We start from the raw sequence: 13439 nt of genomic DNA, 5'->3' as shown, positions 1-13439 counted from the left end.
TTANATAGGATTCTTTGCAAACAATACTATATTCTTGGTTTTTCTTTGGTGTTCTCTTTCTTGTTACTTTTGTAAATATATTTTTCTATGGTGGGTACCATTTCATTGAATGAAATTTTGTGGTTCTTAATTTTCTTTATGCTTCTCTTTGATACAATTATTGTATTTGGCCTAATGTGTATGGGCTTTAACGAGGGAAGAAATGTCTGTAATTTTTATGGAGTCATTAGAGTCTATTTTAGGTTGTAATTAATCGATAATGGAAACAAAAGCAAGCTTAACCAAAGAAGAAGATGGAAGAGGCGGTTTGGGTGTTTTTTCTGCTGGTTGAGGTCCGGTTCAACATTTGAAGGGATGGTTCGACTGTGATCCTCAGGAGCGGTTTAAGTTATTTTTAATTATTAATGTAATAATTTAGTTAATTGCTTGCTTTAAAAATGCCAAAACCAATCCACTTTAGTGTGTTTAATTAATTATTCATTGTGAATGTATGTTTTAATTAAATAGAAAATGTATATTCATAAGTATGTCATATAGATTTAAAATCCCACCATAGGCTAAGCATGTTTCATGCATTACAAGTATGTTATAAGTATTAAAATGTCAAAACCAATCCACGGTAGAAATATGTTTAGTAGAGTATGATCAGTCAACTTGAATACTGGATTCAGGGTCACTAATCATATTTGTTCTTTTTTTTTTAGGAAACTAGTTCCTGTAGAATGCTTGCGGAAGGCGAGATAACACTCAGGGTTGGAATAGGAGAAGTTGTCTCAGCAAGATCAGTAGGAAATTTAAAGTTGTTTTTCGGAGATAGATTCATTATATTAGATAATGTACTTTTTGTTCATGGAATGAAAAGAAATCTAATATCTATCTCTTGTTTATTAGAACAATTGTACAAAATATCTTTTCAAATCAATGAAGTGTTCATTTTCAAAAGAGGTATTCAGATTTTTTCTGCAAAACTAGAAAACAACTTATATATGTTAAAACCGAGCAAAACAAAAGCTATTTTAAATACTGAGATGTTTAAAACAGCTAAAACTAAAAATAAACAACAAAGTATTTCTCCTAATACCTATCTTTAGCACTTAAGACTAGGACACATTAATCTCAATAGGATTGGGAGATTGGTTAGAAGAGAACTTCTAAATGAGTTAGATTAGAAGACAACTCTTTACCTCTATGTGAGTCCTGTCTTGAGAATCTATTAGGAAAAACAATTAAAACACTTTGATCAGATCGAGGTGGAGAGTATATTTACTTAAGATTCAAGGACTATATGATAGAACATGGAATCACGTCTCAACTCTTAGCCCCTGGTATGCTTCAACAGAACGGTGTAACAGAAAGAAGAAATAGAACTCTGTTAGACATGGTTCGGTCTATGATGAGTTTCGCTCAATTACCTGATTCGTTTTTGGGATATGCAATGGAGACTGCTGCATAAATTTTGAACATGGTTCCTTCTAAGAGTGTTTCAGAAACACCTTATGAGTTATGGAGAGGGCGTAAAGGTAGTTTACGTCACTTCAGGATTTGGGGATGCCTAGCACATGTGTTGGTTTAAAAACCCAAGAAATTAGAACGTCGTTCAAAATTATGCCTATTCGTATGATACCCCAAAGAGACGAAAGGTGGTATGTTTTATGACCCACAAGAAAATAGAATGTTTGTATCAACAAACGCTACATTCTTAGAGGAAGACCACGTAAGAAATCATCAACCTCGCAGCAAACTAGTATTGAGTGAGATTTCTAAAGAAGCTACTGATAAAACAACAAGAGTTGTTGATCAGGCTGGTCCTTCAACATGAGTTGTTGATGGAGCTCGCACTTCTAGTCAATCACATCCTTCTCAAGAGTTGAGAATGTCTCGACGTAGTGGAAGAGTTATAACTCAACACGATCGCTACTTGGGTTTGGCAGAAACATAGGTCATCATACCTGATGATGGTGTTGAGGATCCATTGACCTATAAACAGGCAATGAATGATGAAGATAGAGATCAGTGGATCAAAGCCATGAATCTTGAAATGAAGTCAATGTACTTCAATTCAGTTTGGGAACTTGTAGATCAACCAGATGGGGTAAAACCTATTGGTTGCAAATGGATCTCCAAGAGGAAACGATACCAAGCTGGTAAGGTACAGACCTTTAAAGCTCGACTTGTAGCAAAGGGTTATACCCAAAGAGAGGGGGTGGACTATGAAGAAACCTTCTCTCCCGTTGGCTATGCTTAAATCAATTAGAATACTCTTGTCCATTGCCACATTTTATGATTATGAAATTTTGCAAATGGATGTCGAGATTGCCTTTTCTAAACGGCAATCTTGAGAAGAGTATCTATATGGCTCAACCAGAAGGGTTCATCGAACAGGATAACGAGCAAAAGGTTTGCAAGCTTAAAAGATCCATTTATGGGTTGAAACAAACATCTCGATCTTGGATTATAAGGTTTGATACGGCTATCAAATCTTATGGCTTTAAACAGAATGTTCACGAACCTTGTATTTATAAGAAGATAGTCAACTCTACTGTAGTTTTCCTGGTGTTGTACGTTATGTGGGATTTCTAATTGACATTAAGCATTGGCTAGCGACACAATTCTAAATGAAAGATTTGAGAGAGGCTCAATTTGTTCTTAGAATCCAAATTGTTCGGAATCGCAAGAACAAAACACTAGCATTGTCTTAGGCATCGTACATCGACAAAATGTTGGTTCGATATAAGATGCAGGACTCCAAGAAAGGATTATTACCTTTCAGGTACGGAGTTCGTTTGTCGAAGGAACAAAGTCCTAAGACACCTCAAGAAGTTGAGGATATGAGACATATTCCCTATGCATCAGGAGTCGGTAGTCTAATGTATGCCATGTTGTGTATCCGATCCGACATATACTATGTTATGGGAATTGTCAGCAAATATCAGTCCAATCCGGGACATGCTCATTGGACTGTCGTTAAAAATATTCTCATGTATCTCAGGAGAATGAGGGACTATATGCTAATGTACGACACTAAGGATCTGATCCTTATAGGGTACACTGACTCATATTTTCAGACCGATATCTATTCGAGGAAATCGACATCGGGATCTGTTTTCCCTCTAAACGGAGGAGCAATAATATGAAGAAGCATAAAGCAAAGTTGCATTGTTGATTCCACCATGGAGGCTGAGTATGTTGCTGCTTGTGAAGCAGCGAAAGAATCAGTATGACTTAGGAAGTTCTTAACTGATTTGGAAATTGTTCCAAATATGCATTTGCCTATCACTCTTTACTGTGATAATAGTGGAGCAGTTGTAATTCTAAAGAACTAAGAAGCCATAAGCGAGGAAAATATATTGAGTGAAAATATCATCTCATAAGGGAGATTCTGCAATGAGGAGATGTGATCATCACAAAGATAGCTTCAGAGCACAACATTGTTGATCCATTTACGAGCACAACATTGTTGAGTCTAGGACTACGAGCTATGTAATCTAAAGTGGGAGAAAAAATATGGGTATGTGATGCCCTAGTTTATTGTATTTATGTCTTTCTCTCTACTCAACATAAAACCCCACTAGAGTTTTAGTCCAAGTGGGAGTTTGTTGGGTTGTATGTCTTAAAACTCATAGTTTGTAAACAAAAACATATTATATTTTCAATACAATTATTATTGATGTTTATTCAGTAAAGATCATTATTGAATAAAGTAAATTTTACGGTCATTAATCTAAATCCAATAAACTAAAAATACTCTGCCTATAGTATGATTACTTGAACTATATGTAGAGACATAATTGTGGATCAAGTTCAAGTATATAGTCAAAATGATCTATAGTACAGGGATAAGGCTGAGTACCTTATCCTGGGAACACTATGGATGCGGCTCACTTTTGTATATGACATAAACAATGTGATCACTAAATATATACGATATATTTAACCGCATTTTGATTTAATTACGAATTAAACAAAATGAGAGAATTGAAGGTATTTACATCAGATTTAAATATTTTAATTATGAATATGGATTCATAATCCATATGTGATGGAATTGATTGGGATTGAAATTTGATTTAATGTTATATGTTAATTAAATTGTTTAATTAATCATTTAAGATTATTTTGATTTGGTATTAATTATTTAAATTAATTGGTGAATTTATATAGAAAGTCAAAATATTGACTTCACTTAATGGAAAAATAGTTAGTGGAATTGAGTGTCAATATATGGTTTAACAAACTTGCATGTTTGCCCGTAATCCCACAAATTTAAGTGGAATTTTGAGTGTCAAAATTTGGTTAATTCAAACTTGCATGCTTGCCACATAATCCCACAAATTTGAGTGAATTTTGAGTGTCCAAGTTTGGCAATCTCATTTTGCATGAACATGCAAATATAGGTAAATAGAGTCGTCGAGGTACATGGAAAGTCTTCTTGAAGTATCCAAGACTACGTTAATAAGTTTTCTGACCTTATGTTAGATATTCTTGATATGTCCGAGACAGACAAGATCTTCAATTTTATTGAGGTTCCGAAGTCGTGGGCGAAAACCAAGCTCTACGAACAAAGAGTTCAGAACCTTTCCACGGTCTATGCTATCATTGAATGATTGTTCGATCTTAGTATCAATGAACCCCAAAAGAGATAGGATGGAACCTTGCGTCCGCGAGTGGGCAAAATAAAAATTATTGACCAAACTCTCCCAGAGGTGGGAGAAGTTGTTAAGGATATTTAGTCTTAAATTATGATTTACCATATGTATCATATTTGACCATTTATTTTAGGCAAATATCTACATATATGCGTTCCATTGCGGCTTACGTAGTTATCATATTTGTTCTTTTATTATAGGCAAATATATTATATCCATTTATTGTTCATTCCATATCATTTGTAATTTACCACCGTTCTCTTTTTTTGAAAATGATTATAAATAGAGAACTTTCATCACCATTTACGTGTGGTGGTTTTAGCAAATATTCTCATGGTATCAGAGCCCCTTCGGTTTAACAACCTTGATCCTTTCTTCTCAATGACTTCCGAATTCTCTTATCATCTTCTTCCTTTCAATAATCTAATCCATATGATCGCCGTCAAACTTTCTTTCAATAATTATCTTCTTTGGAAAGCCAACTTATCCCTCTCCTGATAGTCAAGACATGTTGGGCTACGTTGATGAAACTATGGTTCCACCATCTCGCATCTCTGCAAACTTAGCCCTTGTTAGGGCCTTTGTTAGAATATCTGCACATTGCTCCCTAGTGCATACGAACTCCACAACGATTTGTCTCTTCTCAATACACTCGTGGATGAAGTGGAAGAGAGTGTCAATGTCTTTGCTGCGTCCCTGAAATACAAGATTCTTTATCAGTGCAATCGCAGATTTGTTGTCGACGTAGAGAGTTACTGGCTTTAGTTCACTTCTAGTCACTTCACTCAAAATATTTCTGAACTACAATATTTGGCAAGACGCCACAGTTCAACCACTTCCTTCACTAACCTTTCAATCTCCATTTCCAAAACTTTCTTTTCCTTTTCAATCTCTACTTTCTCTTTCGTTTTCGAATCGACTCTTCTCTCCAAATCTTCAATAACCCTACCAGATTCATCCAATAACCTCGTAACAAATTTCTTCTCTTTGAACAGATTCCCATTCATAATCTCACTTTTCATCTTTTCACAAGACAACTTCTTGCATTTCACCTCCAAATCTTCCATCTCTTCCAAAGCCCTTTTCTCATTCTTCTCCTTTCATCCATTTTCCTTCTCAAATCCCCTAATTCCTCCAACCATCCATCAAAATCAGCCTTAATTCCATCCCTCTTACAACAAACCTTCATCCATTTCTCCCTCTCTTCCTCAACTTTCAAAACAAGCCCATTATTCTCATCTTTCAATCTCACAATCTCCACATTCTTCACTCTCTCACTCCCAACTAACCTACAAATCCTATCTCCCATTTCATCCATTTGACTCTGTTTCTTCTGGTCGGCATTCTTCTTCAAGTCGAGCTCCAAACCCTCTTTAGCCTGAACCAGAGCTCCAAACTCCTTTCTCTTCTCATGTTTCTCCTTCAAAAGGCGCTCGTTCAGCGATTTCAATGTCGGCAACTGAAACTTCTCCACATATTTATCCATGGTAGATTTGGGTGTTGCTCTGAATCTCTGTTCTCCTCCTGCTGATCCGGTAGTTTCTTTGGCTCGTTCGCCGATCGCGTGAGCTTCTTCTTCGCCATTGTTTTGGGATTTTAAAGGGATTGCGGCTTGCATTTGCATCATCTATTTCTAATGTTCAATATGCATTTCTACCATCCTTTCTCAACATTCCATTTGATAAGATAAGGAATCACTACAAAGGGAATAAGATTCGGATTACCTTGTTGATCGAATATCTCAAGGTAAGAACATTGTTTGAGATTCAAATCACTCCACAAGCAAGATCGATCATGTCTAGCTTGAATGATTCTTGTTGATCTAATATCTCAATGCAAGAACAAATGATTGAGATTCGAATCACTCCACAAGCAAGATTGATCATGTCGAGCTTGAATGATTCTACATGCAACCTAAACTACATAGAATTGCAAAGAAACTTAGCCATTGGCTAAAGAAAAGCACAAATGCTTCTTTTACTACATTTTTCAAGTCCACCTACAAATATAACATACATGACTTTATATAGCCTCAAAATGAAACTATTAAAGACATTCCAAGAGTTGTAACATTCATACGTAATGGCTATATTAAACCATTATGTAATTGTAACCTAAAGTAAATTAAAAGTCTTAAAATACATTAATGAAATACAATCAATCTAAATTACTCTAAATTGTAATCCACCAAAAATTTATAATATGAAACTTCATTCTTCTTCAATGGTCTTACCTTTGGTCCATCCATTGTTCCTAGTGTGATAGTGGCTTATTCAGATGCTGACTGGGCTGGTTGAACCGATACTCATCGTTCTACATCAATCTATTCTATTTATCTTGTTTACAATCTCGTTTTTTGGAGTGCCAAAAAGCAACCTACTGTCTCATCTCTTGAAGTGTCTAAACTAACCGAAGGGCCATAAAAACAACATGAATGCATCTACCCTAGCTTCGATTTCATGGCTTCCACAGCGTCGGCGTCATCCATGCAAAGGTACCTTACCTTTACTTAAAAATAAGAATAACACGTAACTTGAGTATTTGAAGAAAATTTAGTAAGTAACCCCATGGTTGAGGCCAGAAATGCCTACACAAGCAATCATGGTGGGACATATTCTTTTAAAAATATCGTTACACGGCTTTGGCCTCCGCTTTCCAGTTCAGGTAGGGTTGGACGTGCAGTACTTCCTCACACATGGGCCACACACATGCCCATAAACCCACCAAGTGAGCTATATATGTACCCCAAGCTTGGTTCGTCGAGCTAGTGCACGCTAGCACTATGGACAGCAAGTCGGGTACGAATCCACATGATATCATGACAAACATAAATATCGTAAGGTACACGTCCTTACTAATCATAACGGAGAAGTATCTTGATGCACATAACACACATAAATGCATGAGATCTCCATATCTTAAAATCATGGTATATGTTTAAGATACAAATTGTACCTCCTTTCGTTCATGATATAACGTGAATATAGACTATACATAATTATACTTATCACATCTTTCATAATTAGTGTATATAAGTTCGAGGGTTGCGCATCATGTGTCATTGATAATATAATATAACTCCATATTATGGCATGAACATATTATAGCATAACTTACAACATGGCACAACATAACATGACATAGCCTAACATAATGGAGCTCTACAACATAGCATAACATAGCGTAAATGTAAGATAGTACACGTCATACAATGATAAAATATGTTTCGTGCAGAGACACAGTGCATGTGTCATTCATATAATCATCAAATCATCCAACCAAACCAACATTAAGGTCCCTTACCTGAGTAACTTAACTTAAAGTCAGTAATTTATCCGTGGAGCTAGTTCGGATCTGTCACTTGAAATTAAGTCAACTTGTGTGAGTTCACAACATCGAGTTAAAATATGTTTGAACGATTTAATCTACCTAATCTTCATAATTAAACCTCTAATTTAGCTTATAATATTTTAAATTGGCCAAACAGTGGTCGTACTTATCTGGCACAACATCGAGTCACCAGGTCTGGTTGGGTTGGGCTTGGAGTCTGGCAGATCTAGGCCGAAGGTTATTGGTTTGATTTTGGTGTGTCTGTGATTGCGTTTGACCGGAAATGGATGGGTTGAAGGCTATTGGATTTTATCGAAGCCTATCACAAGTTTTGATTAAAACCTGTTGTCTAGGCGCTACCTCTAAAGCTCAGGTTCAGTTTCTAGCTTCCCTTTCCAAGCTTCAAACTTGATTTTGGCAAATTTCTTTTGATTTTTTGATTTTATTTTTAAAAATTTGTCTAATTTTGCAACCTAAACTCCCCAAACACTTAGATATTTTTAATATTTAATTTTTCTAGGATTATCTAACATTTTTCCTAAAGTCAAAATGGGAAGAGTGGTAAGACATTGAAATAAATAAGTAGATAATTTTGATATTTAATTTCTAATCTCAAACCATAAATTTCTAGAATACACGGTTAATCCATGGCATTTTATTTTCTAAACTAAAACGTAAATTATTCCAACTAAGATCTAAAAATTGCAACCAAGTTTACACAATTGACTCGAAGAAAGATTTAAGAACATGACTTGGAAGGAACTATAGAAATCAAGGAGAGTACCTAACACGTTCTGAAGGCTATGACAAAATACCAACGCAAAAAGTGGGTCCCAGTCCAATACAATAGACACTCGAACTCCATGCAATCTAACGATTTCCCTCATGTTTAACTATGCCCAATTATCTTCTGTGTAGGTGATCTTACTAGGTAGAAAGTGTGCCAACTTGGTCAATCTATCGACGATCACCCATATCATTGTATACCCTTTCAACATTCAGGGTAGACTTACAATAAAGTCTATAGCTATATTGTCTCACTTTCACTCCAGCACGCTCAGAGGTTGCAACAATCCTGACGTTCTCTGTCTTGGTGTCTTCACCTGTTGGCATACTAAGCTCACAAACCTGTGTTTCAAATCTTGGAAACTCGCTTCACATGCCTCGATCCACACAAACGGAACGGCCTTCCTAGTCAAATACATCAGCGGTGAGGCTGTAATGGCAAAATCTTATACAAAATACCTATAGTACTGATAAGGCAATCCTAATCCTTAGCCCAATGATCCAAGCTTTTGTTGAAACAAGAACCCTTGAATCAAAGTAATTAACACCTTCTTATACGAATTTTGATCAACCAAGAGATAAGGCTAGAATTAGATTACTCTTATGATCAAAGATCTAGAAGCAAAGTTTGGAAACCTTGTTCTACATTGAGTCACTCCACAATCGAACTTGATCCAGGCTTGATTGGATGGCTCAAGTGCAATTCTACCACAAGAATTGCTTGAAACTTACAATTTACTTGTTACTTTCTACGTGTGACATTGTATACTTGCACTTATTCTTGTGAACTTTACACCATTTTACTATATTTCTTCACGAGTGATCAATGTCCTAAAAATGAGACCTTCCGTAACCAAAATTCGCACCTGGAGCATTTGACATACAACTTGTTCTCCCTCAAAATTGTCAGGACTTTCTGGAGGACTTCCTAGATCGTTATAGAATACACAAGGATGTCATATATGAACGTGATAACCAACGTTTCAGACACCCCTTGAACACTCAGTTCATCAACTCCATGAACATGACATGGGCATTGATGAATCCAAAATACATGATGAGGGATTCATAATGACCGTATCTAAACGTTGAATGACAAATTTTCCAAACCAAGAAGTTCATAAACTTGGAAATGACGAATAACCACATACTATACTTACAAATGATGAGGTCCCAAACAAAAATTAACCATCGTATGCTTGACATGGATTTGTTCACGTCTATTGGCGCCAGGTTGGAGTTCTTGACACGTGTGACTTTTACCGACGCCACATCTATAGCATTGCCAGAAAGTTTTTACCAACGCATCCATGATAGTGTCTCGATGTAAGGGTTATCATATCCCAACTAATTAGTTTGAAGACATTGTTTAAATTTTAAAATTTTGAGAATAAAATTTGATTAGAATTGAACATTTTATCTCAGAAAAAGATAACCATCGTTTTTATTCATAAAATTATTTATTGGAATTGAATGAAAATCACATTTACATCATTTCCAATGACACATTAATTTGAAGGCGTTGAGATTTTTTAGTGTTACATCATTTCCAATACATTAATTTGAAGACATTGAGAGAACAAGATACAAGTGAATTCACCTGGTCTCCACCTACCCAAGTACAGTTACTAAGGCATTGATCACTAAACTAGTTTCCTTTTTCTGTCCAGAAAACATCACCACTGCTAAAATAGCACTAAAACAATGTACAACGCCAAAAATTTTCTTTAAAATTCTAGTTATAATTATATCCGGTGCCTCCAATATTGATGACATGCCCGCCCAGATCGTTATCTTTCAACTTGTAGTGAACCACAAAAGTTGAATCGGCCATCAAATTCAAAAAGGTCACTTAACAATTGGAGGTTGCATCTTGGATGATGACAATGTGACTTGCACCTTGGATGCTGCTAAACACGACTTAATCTTATTGTTTGGTTTCAAAGCAATCAATATGATTGAACAGAATATACTAAGAGAATTCATTTTTTTTTTCTTTGGAATTGCTCACTTTTTTTTACACAACTTGTTCTGATTTTGCCTCGTGTGTATATATATAGCAAAATTGAGTACCTATACCGTTACTTGTATGCACCTATTGAAAAAGTTGTGAAATTTTATTTAAAACCTATTGAAAAAGTTGTGAAATTTTGTTTTATTTAAAGGCCTTTATGACGGCAAATCATCTAATTATTGATTGATATTTTAAAATTGTAAACAACTCATTTAATAAGTTTTTAAAGCCCTGGATCAGAGCAGATCTCTATTTATTGACGAGAATTTCAAAATTATAAATGAGTTTTTATTTACTATAAATAGAATAATATGAACACACTTGCCAAAGGTAATGTCACCCTAACTTTCTTGCATGGTTTATTTAAATGTACATATAATATGTCTAGTGAAATCATGCATTCTCGATTTGAATGTAAGATATGATATGCTATTTAGATGAAATTTTGTTTTATCTCTTTAGGAGCGGAAATTTTGAATGACAAATTTTCTAAACTAAGAATTTCATAAACTTGGAAGTGAAGAATAACCTCATACTATACTTACAAATGATGGATTTGTTCACATCTATTGGCGCCAGATTGGAGTCCGTGACATGTGTGAGTTTTACCGACGCCATATATATTGCATTGCCAGAAAGCTTTGACCGATGCATCCATGATAGTGTCTCGACGTAAGGGTTATCATATCCCAACTAATTAGTTTGAAGACATTGTTCAAATTTTAAAATTTTGAGAATCAAATTTGATTAGAATTGAACATTTTATCTGAGAAAAAGAGAACGATCGTTTTTATTCATAAAATTATTTATTGGAATTGAATGAAAGTCCCATTTACATCACTTCCAATGATACATTAATTTGAAGGCATTGAGAGATCAAGATACAAGTGAATACCTTGGTCTCCACCTGCCCAAGTGCTGTTATGATGAACACATTGATCACTAAACCAGTTTCTTTTCTCTGTCCAGAAAACATCACCGTAACTTGTCCATATTTACTGCTAAAATGGCACAAAAACAATGTAGAACGCCAAAAATTTTCTTTAAAACACTAATTGTAATTATCTCCGGTGCGACATGCTCACCCTTATCATCATCCTTTGACTTGCAATGAACAGTTAGAGCTGAAGCAGTCATCTCATTTACAAAAGTCAGTTGCCTTTGGGTGAAACTTCACATATTGTTCGATGTCAAAGCAACCAACACGATTAAACAGAATATGCTTAGAGAATTCATTTTCTTCTCGAAGATTGCTCATCTTTTTTACCAACATATTTGGATTCTATCTCTTATATATATATATATATATATATATATATATATATATATACATACATACATATATTTACCCAAACGGAGGTCATGCATAGTTATATTTTAACCACAATTAGTTGAAAGTGTGCAATAAATTTTGGTTATTAACCCATACCTTCTATCCTAGGGAGTAAAAGTTAAGGTAACCAATGTATCTTACCTAACTCATAATATATGATTAAATATTTTAAAATGAAGTTGTTGGCCTCCAATATTGTGGTCACAGATATAATTATATAGTATACCTATTATCTAAATATTGAACTCAAATTATTGTTCTAATTATGATATAGATTTTTAGGTAAAATTGTAATTAAAATTTTATTTTTACGATGGTTCTGGTTTCCTATCTAGAAAAAAAATATGATTTGAACTTTTCTAGATACTTCTATCGAAAAACACATTTTCCACAAAAATAAAAAAATAAAAAAAAATAAATAAATAATGTTGGCCTCTGCATCGGTAGAACCTTGTGAGAGAAGAGGTCGTATGCCTACACAAGAAACGATCACATTTGTTAGCGACATGCCAGAAGCATTGTCGTACATAGCTTTTGTCAATGTCTTATACCTTGCTTCAACGAAGGTCTCTATTGACGCATCTATGAGAACGCTTCGATAGAAAGTGACCTCATATGTTATTATCATGATTATTACTCAATAATGGATAGAAAGTACAACTTATCGCTATTAAGTCAAACATGAGAAGTTTTGATGAAGGAGAGCTCTTTGTAAATTGTGGTGCATTATATGTCAGTGTCACTATTACCCTTTTTATTTCAATAAATATTAAAGAGATGAATTTTGAACCATAAATAAATAACGAGTATCTTTATTCGCAGCTTAGGATTGACGAGATAATGCAATTGAAGAATGGATTACATCATTTCCAATGATACATTAAGTTGTTGGTGTTGGTAGGATTATAATGCAAGGAAATGCCTTGATTTCCCGCTATCCAAATGCAGTTATGATAAACACATTGATCACTCAGCCAACCTTGTTGCTCTGGCCAAAAAAAACATCACCAGTAGCTTGGCCATGTTTGCTGCTAAAATTGCACCAAAACAATGTTGTTTGCAAAAGATTTTCTTTAAAGCTCCAGTTGTAATTGCCTCCGGCATTGATGACATGCTCGCCCAGATCGTTATCTTTCGACTTGCAGTAAACGACCAGAGTTGAATCCGTCATCGAATTCAAAATGGTCACTTGCCAATGGGAAAGTACAGGTTACATCTTGGATGGTGAAAGTCTAGTTTGCATCTTGGATGCTGCTAAACATGACTTAATCATGTTTGAAAGTCTAGTTTGCATCTTGGATGCTGCTAAACATGATTTAATCATATTGTT

General features: G+C 35.0%; 1 protein-coding gene across 1 annotated transcript; it reads right to left on the bottom strand.

Annotated features, from left to right (window-relative positions):
• Positions 1–5162: 5162 nt before the first annotated feature.
• Positions 5163–6270, bottom strand: LOC111778756. Its single transcript, XM_023658729.1, has 3 exons — positions 5699–6270; positions 5496–5591; positions 5163–5442 (listed from the first exon to the last, which is right to left on the bottom strand). Exons 1-3 carry the CDS (start codon positions 6268–6270, stop codon positions 5163–5165), a joined length of 948 nt encoding a protein of 315 aa, XP_023514497.1.
• Between the last annotated feature and the right edge of the window lie 7169 nt (positions 6271–13439).

Source organism: Cucurbita pepo, chromosome LG17 (genome assembly GCF_002806865.2).
Source record: "Cucurbita pepo subsp. pepo cultivar mu-cu-16 chromosome LG17, ASM280686v2, whole genome shotgun sequence".
NCBI classification, from domain to species: Eukaryota; Viridiplantae; Streptophyta; class Magnoliopsida; order Cucurbitales; family Cucurbitaceae; genus Cucurbita; species Cucurbita pepo.
Note: the sequence above shows the minus strand (reverse complement) of the source record. Positions and strands in the feature narration are given on the sequence as shown.